The sequence below is a fragment of the Eleginops maclovinus genome, chromosome 9 (genome assembly GCF_036324505.1).
Source record: "Eleginops maclovinus isolate JMC-PN-2008 ecotype Puerto Natales chromosome 9, JC_Emac_rtc_rv5, whole genome shotgun sequence".
Classification (NCBI taxonomy): Eukaryota; Metazoa; Chordata; class Actinopteri; order Perciformes; family Eleginopidae; genus Eleginops; species Eleginops maclovinus.
In genome coordinates, this window is record NC_086357.1 from 2,406,275 (window position 1) to 2,424,436 (window position 18,162).

Below are 18,162 nucleotides of genomic sequence, written 5' to 3' on the forward strand. Positions count from 1 at the left end.
AGAACTTCAGAGACAGGTGATCTGTTTCTTTTCGGCTATCACAAGTGAAAGCTTTTCATTTTACACCTACCTATCTAATCCATTGTAATCTACAAGGCAGCTTTACCTTATCCATGTATAACAAAATCAAACCCTGAGCCATAAGAATAACTACATCTATACAAGTTGCTTCTCAAGAAATATATCCAGGTTGCAACTCCCCTAACAAAACATTCATAAAAAAAACATTTATATAAACTAAATATTAATATTCCTAGGTTGCTAAGAAGGCAAGAACATATGTGTATTTCAGACAATATTAAAAAGGCCCTATAATGCTTTTGGGGGTTTTCTCTTTCCTGTAGTGTGTTCTATAGCTTTCTATGCATGTACGTAAATGGTCTGCAAAGGCTAAAATCCCTGTGTTCCCTCCAGAGGGGGTTTCTCTCCGACACACTAACCCCCTGCAGTTTGCCTACAGAGCAAACAGGTCCACGGATGATGCCATCTCCCACACCCTCCACACTGCCCTCTCCCACCTGGACCAGAGGAACACTTATGTGAGAATGCTGTTCATTGACTACAGTTCAGCATTCAACACCATTGTGCCCTCCAAGCTCATCATTAAGCTCAGGGACCTTGGGCTCAACAGCGCCCTCTGTGACTGGATCATGAGCTTCCTGACGGGCAGATCCCAGGCAGTGCGGATGGGGAACATCACATCCTCCACCTTGACCCTCAACACCGGAGCCCCTCAGGGTTGTGTGCTCAGCCCTCTCCTCTACTCCCTGTTCACGCACGACTGCGTGGCCACACACAGCTCCAACACCATCATCAAGTTTGCTGACGACACGACCGTCATCGGCCTGATCACAGACGGCGACGAGACGGCGTACAGAGAGGAGGTCAGAGCCCTGACATCTTGGTGCCAGGACAACAACCTCCATCTCAACGTCAGCAAAACAAAGGAGCTGATTGTGGACTACAGGAAGAGGCAGAGAGAGGCACACACACCCATCACCATCGACGGGACTCCTGTGGAGAGAGTCAGCAGCTTCAGGTTCCTCGGGGTAAACATCAGTGAGGACCTGACATGGACACATCACACCAGGGTCATATCCAAGACGGCTCGACAGCGGCTCTTCTTCCTCCGCAGGCTGCGGAAGTTCAACATGGACTCCAGGATACTCTGCAACTTCTACAGGTGCACCATCGAGAGTATTCTGACTGGCTGCATCACCGCCTGGTATGGCAGTTGCACCGCCCTCAACCGTAAGACTCTACAGAGGGTGGTGAAAACTGCTCAGCACATCACCAGGACGGAGCTGCCATCCATGGAGGACCTCTACACCCAGCGGTGTAGGAAGAAGGCCGGTAGGATATTAAAGGACCCCCATCACCCCAGCAACAATCTGTTCTGTCTGCTGCCGTCTGGCAGACGGTACCGCAGCATCCGGACCAAGACCACCAGACTCAGGGACAGTTTTATACCACAGGCTATAAGACTACTGAACTCCTGAGCTCTGTGAATGTCTACTCACATCTGTTTATAGTACACACATACATATATATACTGTATATTATACACATCTGCCATACATATCTGTTTATAGTACACATATCTATATATTATACATATCTGCCATACACATCTGCTATACATAATATATGCATCTGTCCATACCTCCTCATTCCACAGTGTAAAGTATTTAAATACTCTCAATGTATTCCACATATGTATATATTTCACATCCTCAAATCTTTATTGTTAATATTGTAAATATTCTTCTCTCTTTTTGCACTATTTTATTTATGTTATTTGCACCATGTATGTCGAGTTGTTGGAGGAGCACGCGACATAAGATTTTCATTGCCAACATATACGCTGTATCTGCTGTGCATATGACAAATAAAACCTTGAAACCTTGAAACCTTGAAACCTTGGACAAAACGTTGATGGCATTTTACCACTTGCGGTTCTCTCAAAGTCAACCATTTTTTGAACGTGTTCGTGGTTAGAAGCCTGAAATAGGTTCTGTGGTTAAAACAAGAAATGTTCAGGTCCGAAGCGTCTTGGTTTCATAAAAATGGCGGTTGCTAACAACTGACTCAATGAGACTATAAAACATTGACATGAGAACGCCTTTAGCTTAGCAGTGGTGATGCGCAACCATACAACCATGATATAGTAGAGGCACTACAAGTATGAACCTGAAAATGTGCATAATAGGAGGCCTTTAAACAATACTATCAAGGCCAAGATATACAGTAGTTCTTATCCATTTGCTCACTGCTGACTTATTTGCATCATGAGCATGTGACTTGTGTCTAAAGTACAATGAACCACACGCTGTGGTAGTTTTAAACATCGTTTTATCTGTTGATCTTCAGACCACTGTATTGGTCCTGACACATTCTTCACAGAGTTGTTGCAGTGCCCAGGGCTTGTCAAATCATCGGCACAGACTTTAAAGGAAACCGCTGCCATACAGGGGGGTATTTATTGAGTTGGTTTCTATTTACTTAACCTCACTTGCTTCTGTGTTTAATTACAAACTAACAACATCAACGCTACCAAATTAATGAAGTGAGACATATTTAGAGATCGGAATATTGAGCAAAACACTTCTGGCTACTTCATTATTTCATGACCCAAGTGGAGCTGGAACCACATGGGAAAATGAAGGGTTTGATTACACTCTTTTAGGCGTTCTGAATGTGCTTATTTACATGCTAGTTCAGCTGCACATTGCATCACACTGGAGTGTACTGATTTGCTATGGATTTAACGTGGTCTTAATGCATTCCATAAATGCACCGGAAAAAAAGTGTTTGTTTTCAACCTCATCTTCAGGCTTTCATATGAAAACAATTAGGCTACACTTTTAAAGGAGCTGAGTGATGGCTGTTTCCAAATATTGCAGAATGATATAAAGATATAGTTTTTGAGGAATTAAATTAGGCCCATTATTTCTTGACAACTAACTAGGAGTTAAATGAAAAGATAGACACCACTGTCATACCTGTAGGGTAAATTCAAGCTACTGCCAACAAACGGCAAGCTTAGCATAGCATAAAGGCTGGAAACAGGAAGAGGCATTGTACCAAGGTAACAAACCCAGCATAATTAACATGGTGTGGCTGTTTGTCTCATCTGTCAAAAACCTGAAATATAGCTTTTGAATAGAGAAAGGCTAATGCTAGGCTAGGCTAGACTCACCATGTCCTTATCTAGCTTCCAGCTCAATGGCATGAAATTGATATCCTTCATTTCTTAAGCCAGTTCACATGTTATTAATACTGTTGTTGTTCTTAGGCAACAATTTGATGCTGTAAGTGCTCCAGTCAGGAGTCATATTTAAATATACAGTAAAGACGAAGAAAGTCCATGTAAGCTTGAGGATGTGGTGGGTGGATGAATCAAACAAACACAGGACTTTAACCCAGCTGGCTGTGATTCGTGTCCAGTTTCAAGCCATAAGTCAACCGGTTACCTTTTTTCCTTGATAGATTCCTCGGCAAAACCAAGTAGTTCTGTTTGAATTCATCAATTAACCAAATTTTAAAACTGCAACCATGCATTGAAAGACATGAAATGAAATGTCCCTGAAAAGAGACATGCTCTTTACATGCCTTTCATTAGATCGCATTGCTTTTCCTCCGTTTCCAGTCTCTGTATCCCCAGTCTTTATGCTAAGAGATAAGCTAACTGACAGCTGGGTTTAGCTTCATATTTAGCATAGATATACGAGTGGTACTGATCTTCTCATCTACCTCTTGGCTAGAAAGCAGGTAAGTGTATTTTCCAAAATGTCAAAGTATTCCTAATGTGTTTTCAGGTAAGTAGCCAGTCACTCATTTAGCAGATTTCATTTGGAGATCTTTCTGCCCAGCCCGCCATCCTCCGTTCAGTCATGGAGCAGGCCGTCTCTATCTGAAGATAATCTGAACCCTATCTTCTCTCATCAGTTGGCTCAGCTAACTGAATATCATTCTCTCTCAAAGACAACACACACACACACACACACACACACACACACACACACACACACACACACACACACACACACACACACACAAACCCCCATGCACACACACACACACACACACACACACACACACACACACACACACACACACACACACACACACACAAACCCCCACGCATACACATGCAGTAAAGGGAGTTTTATTCGATTTCGCAAACATTGTGTTGTGGTAAACAACACAATATGATCCAATGAAATGAGTGTGAGAGAAAGCTGTGGTGACCTGCTCGTTGTTTAGTCAGGAGACCTCCTGTGGTGTAGACTTGCAGATTGAAATCGGCCTCTGTGTGGCTCAGTGTCATGTACATAACATATAACACAGAGTGAATCCCAAACTGAAGTTAACCACCATGTTGAGTGTGGTTCCCTTGCTTTTTCCCACAGGGCAAGCAGCTTCATTATGAAGCTCCGTGGTCTCCTTTTCATCTCGGTGAGATCACCCCTGTGGGGAGTATCAACACGGCCAGCCACGTCTGCTGCTCTCTTGTCCCTGTTTAAACATTGGAATAGTGTTCCGCCACATTGTTGTGTGCCTCTGTTTCTTTTTAATCTGGTGTGCTTCATAATGCAGCTGCTTGGAAACTGCCACAGGACAGAGGGATCTCAGCGGAGGAAGGAGATGATACATTTCTGCGGGAACACCCCCCTTCCCTCTTTCCTCCTCATCTCCTAACCCTCTCCCCGAAACAGCTCCCTGACCCCTCCACCTCCTCCTCCTCACTTCAACAAGCCATAATTATTTTGCTCCAGAAAAAGAACACGCAGAGTAATTCCTCCTGCCCAGTTATGAAAAGCTCATTAAAATAGGCCTGGAACAAACAAAGCTGTTCCTGTGAGGCCCCCTTTCAAATTCATTTCATAATTTCCCTCTGTTTTAATCATTTATATCAATTAATCATTCCTTGGTGGAAAAGATATTCTTTGCCATCTTTTGCAGTTTTTGTTCTGCTGAGTGAGAGGCTTGATGAGGATGTCAGGAGAATGTGGCTCAAACCAAGGTGGAGAGGCATTGGCTTTGCCAAAGGGAAATCAGCCTGATGCAGCACAATCTCCTTGGAGCCGCAGGAATAATTAAACAATTAAAGTCAAGAAAGAGATAATCTTTATACATCTGATGTCTTTCTAATGAAGCCAGGGGCATCTTATAATCAACTTGTTTGTCATGTAAAACCGGTTAACCCAGTGAATCTCAAACAACTTTTCTCTCAGGCAACTTTTCTCCAATAGGAACACTTTTTTTAAACTGAAGACGTCACTTGTTTTTCACAGAATGCTTTTTGGCTGCTACACTGCAGCACTTCAGCTTTTATTTCGCCGAACTCCCTTCTCTTTCAACATCATGTGAGGAAACATGTCAGCACCACATTATTTTTTATTAAAAGGTGTTGCAATCGCTTCCAGTTTATCTTGTCTTTGAAGTCTCAAATGATGGGGGGGGGGGGGGTAAAACTGCAAGACTGAATGAATTAAAGGATCTCAGCCAAATCGAGGTCTTGCAGATTAGCCTTAATAGGTGTTGAAACCAATGACCTGAGGCTTAATGAGGTTGTAAACGACAGCAGGCCTCATGCGATTACTTTCAGTAACAGACGATGGCGCCACTACGCAGCTATTAGTCCATGATATTTCCCAGAGGTTGGAGTCACCCTCGGTAAACTAAGTAGTTATTGAATGTCAACTAATTAAACTCAGACGTGAGATGAATGCACTTTACAGGCTGATCCCATACAGCTATAATTTACAAAATGTTCAATGTGCTTTTAGAAGAAACAAGTCAAAAATGCAATCCATCACTTTTATTAGGATAATATCCAGCTAGCAGAGCCGATCAATCCCTCTAGGAATCTTATGGACGATTAAAACATAAGAAAGAAAAAACCACAAATAATTGCTATACTTCAGCAGAACACAGTCTAGAATGAAATAAAGGACAATAATGTTCTTTTGTGTCTTGTAATCTCTCCTCCCTGTGTCAAGGTTTTAAAGTGTATACATTTGACACTCCCGTTTCTTTCGCACCTCTCGGTCCATCTATTCACCTCCGTTTCCATCTCTCTCTGCTGCGTGTCAAAGTCAATCTCTCCTCCCTCTGATTGGCTGGATTTGTTATTCCTGTTGAAAGGACTGCGTGCCGATTGGCTGCGGTGGGACCATCGTCACGCGGCTAAAAGGGTTTTTTACTGGAAGTTTCTTCCTGTCAGCGACACATGTAGAACAAGCAGCTAACGGGACCCAGAGCAGACCGGAGGACAGTCAGCTTTATCCTCTATGCGAGCCGCGTTATTTCTTTTCCTTTCTTTTGCCAAACACTCCGTCTGAAGGACATTACGGCACAGCGCAGACCTGTAATTACGCCTTGCAATGGACTCCTTTTGTTCCAGTGACAAGAACACTACATCAGCAACAGTAAAACGGGAACCATCCAGTGGAAATACTATCTGATAACTCCATTTGCTCGCACGCCGCTTGTTGCCAGTGAATATCCGAGCTCGAGCCCTCACTCAGGTTCGCTGTCGCGCGGAGCTGGAGGCCGGCCGCCCGCGAGAGTATCCGCTTTTTACCGGTAGTTTGTGGGACTGTTGAAGTCTACCTGTTAACCAGCCTAATCCTGCAAGTCATTAACTTTACAGCCATTACTCTCAAAAGAGATAAACGAGGTGGGTGTTATTGATGCATGGATGAAATTATTCTTTCTAGTTTTGGTAGTTTTCTCTGGAAACTAGTCTTGTCTGGTCTTTTTTCTCAAGAATTCCAGCGGTGATATATGATAGCCTGTGTTATGATTCTTGTGACATTATCAATTATTCACGCAGCTGCCACGTAAAAACGCCAATGTAAGGCTTAAATGTATTTAGTTTTCCATTAAAAGCAGCTGCCACGCACAGGACGGGTTCGGCACATGGCTGCCTGATGTGTTTTTTTCCCTCCTCTCTCTCTTTCTGTTTCCATGACTTGGTCACTGCGCCCAAATTGCCTGCCCGTGTAATTACTTGAGTTAGCCCATTTAAGTTAAAAGCCACCCCCCTCCTCTCCTTCCCCTTGCTGTCCCCTCCATCTCTCCTCTCTGAATGAAACTTGACGATGGTCCGTCTTGTTTATCCAGGGAGTCACTTTCAGGTCGGCTTTTTGATTCATCTCCTTTTAGATTTAATCAGCACTAAGGTACTGTGGTTTGTCCCTAAGAGCCATCGCTAATGGGCTTACTGAATGCTTTTCTGTGTGCACCCCCCCTCTTTCCCCTCTCCCCAACTCTAATTAGCCTACCTGCCTTTCAACAAAGATTTGGCTTTATCCAGGCATGTAGTCTGCCTCACCAAATTGGAGGGGATTACCTTTGAAAGAGCCCACATTAATTTAGTGGGTGAAACAAATGCCTGCATTGCATTAGATTAGAACACTTAGTGTCATTACAGGAGGGTTTATCAGGGCCATGTTGCCTGTTAAGGTGCTGTTAAACATTGTTTTCTTAGCTGCAGGCGGATCATCTTCATCAGGTCCAAAGGCCTGCAAGCATCAAGTGTTGGTCAACACAGAGCCAGCAAGCCAGACCGGTTCACATGTCACTTTGAGGCTGTTCCAGGCTTTTCATACAGTATCCCTTTGTGTTTTTGCCCATAACCACCACCTCCCAGAAACTCAAACTGCAATAGAGTGAGGGATTGTGTGGGGAAGTGTTTCTTAGGACAGCTCAACAAAAGCAAATGCTGCATAATTGTTCCTTTGGCTCTTGGGGTGAACAGTTACCAGACTTTCATCATAAGAGGTCCAATGGAGCAACAGCACAGGGATGAGACAGATCAAGGGCAGATTAGTTCACTAAATGACTCGTGGCTCTGTTGTAGCAGAACAAGACCCAGAACTCTTCCCTTTGTGAGATTTATTTTAGTTCGATTTGCAGTCTGATGGAACATGATGTTCAAGGGGCTGGAATTCAAAATGTGGTATTTGATAAATTTACTTGTGGCGTACATGATCGTATTACCCTGTGGTTAAAGCATCTGACACAGCCCTAAAGCCCATCCCAGGTATACAAAAAAGTGCTTGTCTGTTTAAAGTATGAACAGCTACTTCTTGGGTTCAGACTGTCAACAGAATTTTCCGTGTGTGCTTTCAGGGACAATGGTTAATCCCGGAGGCAGCAGCCAGCCTCCGCCGGTGGGCGCAGGTTCTCTGTCCTGGAAGCGGTGTGCAGGGTGCGGGGGCAAAATCGCAGACCGTTTCCTCCTTTACACCATGGACAGCTACTGGCACAGCCGATGCCTCAAGTGCTCCTGCTGCCAGGCCCAGCTGGGAGAAATCGGCACGTCGTGCTACACAAAAAGCGGCATGATCCTCTGCAGAAACGACTATATCAGGTGAGGAAAACACTTGCAGTATCACCATCAGAATCCCGTTTATTGCCAAATAGGTTTACACATACAAGGTGTTTGCCTTGGTGTTTGATGGTACACATAGTGAGAAGAATTCAGCTGTAAAAAAGGGAACAAATACATACAATGAATTAAAATAAATGTTTTCAAGAAATATATTAAAAAAATACAAAAATTAAAACCAAAAAACAAGAGTATGACAATTCACTTTTAAACATCTTAGAATGTGCATTAAAGCAGAATTACATTTACAAGTGGCGGCGCTGTGCAGTTAAAAGAGGAATGTGCGTTACAATATGGAATATTAGGAAAGGCTGTTTATTTAGATTGCCTCTCGTGTTCAGTGGATCATCATTGACTTTATACCTAAGATAATTCACTTCACATCTTGAATACATTTTTAAGGGAATTGTGTTGCCCCGAAACGGGACAAATAGACTTCAAAAAGTCTTGAAGTATTTTTAAAAACAATAGTAAATCAAGTTATAAACAGACAAAGCGAGGCATCTTATGCAATGATCAGCGAGGTTGGTTGTTTTTCAGCAGAACATGTGTCTCACATTTTCGTACAATGATCAGGGTCCATTAGAGTCTCCTGGTGGAAGTCTCCCGGGTCCAACACACTACTGGCTTGTTGACAGAGCCCACAGCAGAAGACCTGTTCTGCATGTCTGTCCTGTCTGCTCATGGTCAACTAAAGGACAGAACATTGCTCTTATAAGATATATGTTTGCTCTGCGAGACACATGTGGAGCATCCGTGTCCGGCACAGATGATCTTTTTAAAAAAAAAAAATGTTTTTATGTAACAGAAAAGCACCATTCAATTAGCAAAGAGAGCCTTTTTAAATATTCTAGTAGGTGTGCCAGACACCCAACCAGAGCTTATTGATGACACTCATTCTGGTAATGTAGAGCAGTGGGCTGTGACGGCACAGTTTACTGAGAGTTCAAATACCTTCTTGGATCACCCTGGGGTGCAAGAATGGTATTAATTTCATCCAAATTAATTTACAGTTTTTACTATTATTCTCAAATACTTTAGTAACAATGTTTTTTGTTTATTTATTTGTTTTCACAAGTAAGAATACAGGAAATGGTGTCATTTATTTTGAATAATAATCCAAAACTCACTGACTTTCACTGAAGGCAACGTGAACAAAATCCACACGGATAATTCAGAATCTAAAGTGTGCCTGCGCGCTCTCACTCACCCATCTCATGAAGAGGAAGAGGAAGTCAATGGGGTACTTCATTCATTATGGGACTATAACGTAATTAAAATTGGAAGGGGGTAAAATGTGCATACACCTTTCCACTTTGTAATGAGAGCATGCTCGCTGGAAGAGCTAAAACGCATATTATGGAACCACTAGATCTCTGCAGAGATAAAGATAGGAGCGGGGGGGGGGGGGGGGGGACATCTGACAGTGAGTCTACACAATTAAATGCTTTAATTATAGTCCCCCTCCATTTCCTTTAGTCCTGATGGGTTTTATCTAATGAGATCTGGTCCCTGGCTTGTATCCGCTCCCAATGACGTGTCCGAAATGAATGAGAGCCACACTGCAAACAAAACATTTAATTAACCAAATTGGCTTTTGAGAGAGAGCAAGAGAGAAAGACAGATAGAGAAGAGGGATTATTGCGAAGGCCATTTGCCGCCCCCCCCCCCCCCCCCCCCCCATCTTAAAGGGCCAGACTCATTTTTGTAATAGACTGCCATTCTGCCCAAACAACATACATTTTAAGCTCTATCAAAGCAGATGATAAGAAAATGCTTATATTGATCAGAAGTCGAATCACATCACGGCTCTAATGGGATGATACCACACCAGATGACAAGCAGCATCTCTGTGTTCATGCTGCCACCAAAAGCTTTAACGTCAAACTTTAAGCCAAAGTTGCATTAGCTGCGGGGATCGTGTTGTTTTAAGCTCGCGCTGATATTATTTCTGTGGGCTGCAAGTAGAGGGAGAATTAATTTACTTCTGGCTGCTGGATTCGGGGAGAATGCTGTCCCCTTAATTGAATAAGCCTAGGTAATTAAATGGCACTTTTCCAATAGAACGTGTGAGGTAAATCTAATAGTTGGTTATTTAATATCACTTTGAAGTCTGCCCACTCAAGCACTATGACAGCACAAGAGAATGTGAACTATTAGGCCGGGGAAAAAAAACCCGGGATCTCAGAAATTAATTAAATCGCATGCAATTTAGGGGAAACGTTTATCTTGATTTGTCATAACAGAATTAATTCAAGGCCTTCAATTCACTTGGGGCCAGATCTGTTACTCTGAATTAACCAAGTGTAATTTGGCTGATCCCCCACCACCACAACCACCCACCCTCCACTCCTGCACACACACACATCTCCCCATCCCCCTGTTCCCAAAACACATGCACAACACAGATCCACGCACGCCCTCCCCTCATCCTAGCAATCTCCCCACCCCGCCCCGGCCCCTCCACCCTTTCCTCTAATGCAGCTCTTGCCATTATGCAAAGCCCCGCTTCAGTATCAATATGGCCTAGTGCTTTTAAGGTGCTTTGGCTGCTGATGTAGAGAGGCATTTTTAATGGACTGTGTTGCAGAAATCATTGTTGTGGGGTAATTTTACCCTACTCAGAGGCCTCGGTGAACGAGGTCTGCGTTTACCAGACAGCCGAGCAGCAGCAAGCCATGCTATATTTCACCTGGCAGTCAGGGCTGAAATGAAATCCAATAGTTGTTGCCTATATAGACAGACAGCTTCAAATGGGCTTCTTTTTTGTTATTTAATTTAATCTAACACAAAGTCAGAGACAAGGGGCGAGAAAACAGATAAATCAAGATGAAGTCAGCCAGCCAGGAACATGGTGAGAGCCACTGATTCTTGTTGTTGTTGTAAGAAAACAGCTGAAACTACATGTGTCACAGCAATTAAAGAGTCCCTTGGCCTTAATTATACTGACCCGGGGTGTCTGCTTCACCTCCACGCTGTAGGTCACTGGCAGAGGAGGCCATTAGAGCCCGAGTTCAAACCGATAGAGCAGCTTCATTTAGCACCTAAAGGCTCCTTAAATCAAATACTATATGAAGAGCCATCCCCTGATCAGATAATGAACCTGGTACGGTTTCTTCACTGTGCTGAACTATAAATGACCACGGTGAACACATCCTTTAGCCATGTTCCGACCCCCTTTCAAAAGCAATCACGCAAAGAAAACTCATCCAGGAATGAAATTAAAATATGAAAACACATTTTCCATTTTAGCAAAGTTTGAATTTCCAAACCCCTCAGCTTTGATATGCAGAAATGTCTTTGCGGGAGGGTGTCATTTTTGCTTCTCCACAGATTGCACGAGTGTTAAAGCGAGGCCTATATGTTCATTTCCACCCTCCCGCTTGTCCCAGTGAAAGCGGAGAGTTGGCAGTGTTGTGACAACAGTCTCCAGTTAATTAGTTTCTGAAATTGAGTTTTGATGGAGCCATTCCAAATGGTGCTAAGACAAAATTTGTTTCTGCCTAGGCTCTCATAATGAAAGCCATTTCTGTGTCCCTTTTGCAGAGAGCTCTGGCTTGTTTGTGCGTCAATATATCTTACAACTGCTTGGGTTACGGTCGGCATGGTAGAAGCGTTTATTCCCCTGCTCTGTCTCTTGGTGAATTTGCTAAATACTTTTCCTAAAACTGTCCTGGAGAATGTCTAAACAGAAAGAAAGTCTTATAACGCTGTCTCTTCCTGGTTAATTTCTTCTAAGCCAAACAAGTTTTATCTGATGCACACACACCAATGTTAACCACTCCCCCCTATCCCTTTTCCATCCCTCTCTCCCCTTCTCTCCGGAGCATGTCAGATGCCGTGGTCTTATTTGATTGCTTAGGAAAAGTGCAGTGATAGAGCAAACACTCGGTGAGATATGATGACAAATGGGTCCAGATCCCAGTAAATTACTTTCTGCTCAAATCGAAATTTCATTCAGTTTGCTGCTCACCGAGATGAAGTAATCTAAATTGTGGACTCAGAAGGAAGATAGAAGGGAAGCTGGAGCAAGCATTTCATTATCAAGAGGGAGAGAGGGAGAGAGGGAGAGAGGGAGAGAGGGAGAGAGGGAGGGAGGGAGAGAGAGAGAGAGAGAGTTGGGGACGAAAGAGATGAGCAGAAGCAAATCTAAAGTGTTGACACCATGATTGAAAAGGTTAACCCATGCACATTATATATCAACCCGAGAAGCTACTGGTTTCTAATGGAAACACGGCACTGACGGAGCATTCACAGGAGTCCTAATGGCAAAAGCACTACGTCTCCGCCTGGCTGTACAATCAAATCCTCTTAGGTCCTGATTGCTTATGTTCCAGGTTATTATTAGCTGGCAAAAAAAATGTGCAGCAAAAGTAATATGCCGTTTCACAGCTAGATGCTGGTGGAGATGCACAGGATTAATTTCTCTGTCGATATTGTGATGATGTTCCATTTTCTTTTTCCTCCCCCCCTGTATGTTTCCCCTTCCTGTAAGAAATGGAGCTGGGGAATATTGAACTTCCTTTCAATCACAAACTGAACAGACAAGTGTGGACGCATTCACAAGGCTACATCTGTGAAGAGGCCTACACCAGCTCTGTAGTAACACTTTTCTTTTTTTCTCTCAGATTATTTGGAAACAGTGGAGCCTGCAGTGCCTGCGGTCAGTCAATCCCAGCCAGTGAGCTGGTGATGAGGGCGCAGGGCAACGTGTACCACCTCAAGGTAAACCCCCTCCTTAAGGTTGGAATGTAAGAATGCTATACACACAATGTTTGATTACAGCCTTGTGATCACAGTTCCTGTCAACGATCACCACCACAGAGATAGATAACATCGCACTGAACTGAATTGACCGGTATATTTTATCGCGTTTATGCAGCCAATACCAATAAACAATTATGACTGTCGTCTCATAGCCAAGCAAACGTCTTTTCATAGTCCGAAGCTCTGACCTCACTGACTCGCTATTGTCACAGCAGAAACAAAGAGAACCGTGTTGTTTTCTTTTGAAAAACATCCGCACCTGCAGTGACGTGTTTGGCTCTCTGGTCAGTGTCAGGTCCTTTTCCTCTTTGTTTATTGGAGGATCACTAACAAATATAAAGGTTCCTGTTCCTGTATGGGAGTGTAGATGCTTTGCTTGTTGGGTCACTACATCAATCTGGCTTGGTACTGATAAAGAGAAGACACATTTGTGAAGGCCAACCTCTACAGTTAGCCATTCCTTGGTTTCCTGGACAAAATGCTATCAATGTTTTTGATACATGCACCTTTTAATGAGCACCACCTTTTTAAAGACGCGTGCAAGCTTTAAGATTCACACGTGGGGTATTTACTGACAACAAAACTTTAATCTTATGTTAACCGAAGGCTTTATTTTTGGCATTGTTTATCTCCCTCCTCTTTGAATAAAATGTGGTAGTAAATTAAAAACCTTGGCTTTTGGACATAACAACATTTCTGATTTGTTGAAATTGGGATAAAAAAAATGTGATTGGCATTTTTCATTATTTCCTGACAGTTTGGACCAAACCGTGAATCAGAAATCCCAGCTTGCTGTTAATGAATTTTTCCTGTATTATCTTCCTTTAACTACCTCTGTGTGCGTTCACAAGGTGTTATTACATAATAGGATTGAGCACTGGGGCCTGCTTGTGAACGCTTGTCTCTCTGCCCCCCCCCCTCGCAGTGTTTCACATGTTCCACCTGCCGGAACCGGCTGGTCCCCGGGGACCGGTTCCACTACATCAACGGCAGCCTGTTCTGCGAACACGACAGACCCACAGCACTCATCAACGGCCATTTGAGTTCACTGCAGACAAACCCACTACTGCCTGACCAGAAGGTAAGACACACACCCCCCGCACTGTCTGCTGCTGGAGAGCGCTCTGGAGCTCTTTATGCTTCTTTCCAAAGTATTAAGATGAGCAGAGGATCATACCTTCAGAGTTAAAAGAAGATGCCATCAGTCAGCGGGGTCGGTATCAGGAAAAGAAAAAGCATCTGTAATTGTCACGGTGACATTTTTCACTCTGTTTACATTGATGTTCAGCTTCCTGCGAGGCACGCAGCGAAAATTGTATTTTTAGACAGCCAATGGATTTTTCCATCATTCTTGTTGGAGGATACAGTCTGTATTAACCGTCGGCACAAAACATGTGAGGATGATTTCATTCTGTATTGCTGTTCCCACTCCAGCTTTTTCATAAGCAGAAACATATTTGAGTCATCTTGAATTTATTTACCATCCCGATCCACACTTCTTGCCCTGTTGAAGAACGGCACAGGATGCCATTAAGACACAGTGTTTAAAACAAGGCTGGCATCACCTGGGCTAAGTTATTCCTCCAAGGCCAGAAGTGTGTATCCAGGCCCGAGGTGGAACACAGACAGCGGTATATCATGAGAGCTGTCGTCACTGGTCCCCTGATCTCATCTCGAGGCCTCCAGTGAAAGCGAAACAGAAGGCCTAATCATATACGAAGGATAACTTCATTCTTCAGGATAGCTTCATTCTGCCGCAGGAGATATAATCATTCCCGCCTCACAACAAGAGCTTTATTGATACCTTGCCTGCACACACAGATATGGGGGGTGTTTGGAGTGTGTCAGAGTCTGACTGAAAGAGGAATTATATTGTTGGGAGCATGCATTTCACCTTGAGTGGTTTTGTGAGTAGAAGAGAGGTAGAACTCCATTAAGCCCCCTCCGTTTCCCTCCCCCCTCCACGTCACAGGCCTTTTAAGGGCTTGTCACTTCTACAAATCAGCTCTTAGAGCTCTCAGAGCTCCTCACATTTAAATTGAAAGCCTGTTGCATTATCTAGCTTAATTTTAAATGTCTGTTTAAGTCCCCCCCCCCCCCCCCAAGTGTCTGTTGTAGCATGGCTGGTGTAGTAAATTTGAGGCCTCATTGTTTATTTATGCGCTAACATCAATTGTAGTGAAAACTGCTGAATTATTGATGCTAAAATGCAATCTGAATATTGGCCCCGGTGCTTTAATTATAGCAGAGAGAGAATTATTAAATAAACAGACCCATCGCTCAGCGGGAAGCGTCTCAGGATGCTTTGTTATCACCCTGAGTGAGAGAAGGAGAGCTGCAGCACTGTATCACACACGCACATGCTCATCCCTCTGCTAAAACCCTGCCCTGATGCCCCAACATCAGCCCGACTTCCACCGTGATAACAGCTCTTCAGAATCAATACACAGCTGTATCCTCCACACACACTGACTGTAGGAACACAGATGAAGCCGTCAATGCTCACACAGAAACAGGGGGGTTATCTCCTGTCTGTTGTTTGGATGATGTGCAATTTTTGCCATACCATAATTGGTGTTGTCTGCGTCCATGGCGCAGGACATTTGATGCTCCTTTATTAAGCTTTCTTCCTAATCTCTTTGTTCAGAACAGACAAATTACCTCTCTCACACAGCGCTGCTTTGACCCAGGGGAGCGAGACCCTCCCAGCGTCAGTCACTTTAATTAGCCCCCAAGTAGGAGTTTGCAATTACTAATAGACCGGAGCCCTCCTAGTGATTTGAGGGATGAAGGGAAAAGTAAATCGCCCCTAAGAATCATACGGAAGAGAAAAGAAAGTGTTTCTGTGTGCCAGGCTGAGCGCTTCCTGCAGGGATGTCGGAGCGTGCTTCTAATTATACCAAAGAGAATCACGTCATGGATGCACTTTTAAGTTAATGCAAAGTAAATGGGACAGCAGATGGGTTTCAAAGCCTGGCTGATCAATAAAAGAAACACTGGGGGGAAGCCGGGTGAAACATTCATGTCATTATGTGAGCCAATGATGGTTCTAAAATGTCTTATCTCTGATCTCTCACTATCCAGGTGTGTTAGGCGGGAGCTGAGCAGGAAGCAGGAAGTGTGCCTTCATTTTAGCCCTCACTCATGTCACCCGAGACTGCGTGGATCAGCACCCCCAGCCTTTTAGCTGCATTGCCCCACAGAGGAATCCTCCACCCATCTTACCAGTTACCTGACTTTGATTTCTGCAGCCCACACCCAGAGCCCGGCTCCAAACCCGGCTTTTCCGTAAATATGGGCGGACACTTGCACTTAATGCACCTGAATCTGGACGCTGAGGACTCCACGACCTTGGAATTTAAAAAAAAAACGAAAAAGCAAAGGAACTCTCGCTGTAGAGAAAATGAAATAAGAGGCGGATGAGAAAGACTGAAGTGAAGAGATGCAGGCTTTATGAACTCTGCAGATTTCTTTAAAGACATTTCGGGGGAAAACCTGGGACCTTTTTTCATTTTTCCCTCTCTTCCTTTTCTATCCTGATTCCCCAACAACATGGTGTTGCCACTTTATATATTTTAAGTGTTGTCAAAGGGGAATGTGTTTTTATTTCTTTGGTGGTCTATATAGAAAAAAAGATGGGGTTTTAAAAAAAATCTGTGGCTTTTTGTGGAAAACAAATCATGAACACTTTCTTGGTGTATTTGTATGTACAGTATGCATGTTATTGTTGTTGTCCAGGCGTGGCTACAGTACATCTGACCCTCCGCACTCCAACCCTTCCCACCCTCCAAACTCAACCCATGGCAAACAGAAGAAACTTGCTCATAGTCAGTAATTTAGAGATCATCACCAACATAAATGCTGAATGAAAGAGAAATTTATTTGTGATACTTTCCGAGACATTTGCTCCAGTATGGTGTATTTAAATAATAAAAATATTGAAGTTTTAAGCGGCTCCTTAAATTCATTTTAAAGCCTCTGGATCTGTTCCAATTTACGCTTAGGATTTGTTTTATCTTTAGTGTATTTTTATGTTTTCCTGAGTCCCTTTGTCTTTACCATTAGGTCTTTCAGTCGTGAATCTGAACGACTTGAAGTTAAATTCATCCTGAGCTGAAGAACGGATCTTTGTTGCCTGAGATTAATGCCTTCCCTCTGAAATCTCTTTTTTTTTAAGATCAACTCAATTTCCAGCCAAGCAATCATCAAGGTGCATGATGAGCCTCTAACTGAAAATGGATAAACATGTATCCTCTCTTTCTGTTCAGATGACCGTTTGCTATTCATCACTCTAATACCTGACAGAAAGAGAGGAAAATGTCCCTTTGAAGATTCAATTACTGCAGAGAGGTGTCTCTCTTTGGCAGCCACAAATTGAATGGGCTATTTGCAGAACAAATTGGTGTTTGAAGTCCTTGCAAGACCTAATAGGACTGAAGGAGGAACCCGGTAATGGCTGACACGCTTATCGGTGGAGTCTGGGCCCCTCGGAGCCCATCGCTGCTGCTGAAACAATGCTGCTGCGGGGTGAGGATGCACGCAGAGATGCCTCCAACAGCACAAAAACCGCTCTGAAGAGTATAAGACTAAGAAAATCATGCAACAATAAAAGCAACTGATCTGTGGGTGCTGTATCTATTTTACAGGGGGGGGCGTGCTGGGGCCAATGGTAAATGACAGTGGTGAATGAAGAGTACAGCACTTTGAGTTCAGTATTAGTTACGTTGTTTTTAGCTTTTTGAAGAACGCCATTTATGGATTCATGGAAAAATGGTGGAGAAGTACTCAGATCTTCTCCACCAAAATTACCCCCCTCTGCGGTTCTAGTGTTAAGACATATTGTGCAACAAAACCCATAGAATAAGTTGATTTGTGTTTAAGTAGAATAATTAATGTCAGTGACGTACAATCTCAGTTAAGTTGTTTATTTTCAGTTATTTTTGCTGAAGTTATAGCACAGTCTTTGGTGTAGCGCTATTGGTCCTCCTGAAACG

The 18,162-nt window shown here is 43.4% G+C and overlaps 1 protein-coding gene across 1 annotated transcript; it reads left to right on the top strand.

The window, feature by feature from the left end:
- The first annotated feature begins 6,211 nt into the window (after window positions 1-6,211).
- Window positions 6,212-17,118, top strand: lmo4b (LIM domain only 4b). Its single transcript, XM_063892245.1, has 5 exons — window positions 6,212-6,685; window positions 8,143-8,383; window positions 13,030-13,126; window positions 14,094-14,249; window positions 16,253-17,118. Exons 2-5 carry the CDS (start codon window positions 8,148-8,150, stop codon window positions 16,259-16,261), a joined length of 498 nt encoding a protein of 165 aa, XP_063748315.1. The 5' UTR covers window positions 6,212-6,685; window positions 8,143-8,147; the 3' UTR covers window positions 16,262-17,118.
- Window positions 17,119-18,162: the final 1,044 nt, after the last annotated feature.

Bases quoted from the DNA above. Each gene is read 5' to 3' on its own strand.
- lmo4b (XM_063892245.1), top strand. From the start codon at position 8,148: ATGGTTAATCCCGGAGGCAGCAGCCAGCCTCCGCCGGTGGGCGCAGGT. The intron at 8,384-13,029 runs GTGAGGAAAACA...TTTTTCTCTCAG, and splicing joins TGCAGAAACGACTATATCAG to ATTATTTGGAAACAGTGGAG. The intron at 13,127-14,093 runs GTAAACCCCCTC...CCCCCCTCGCAG, and splicing joins GCAACGTGTACCACCTCAAG to TGTTTCACATGTTCCACCTG.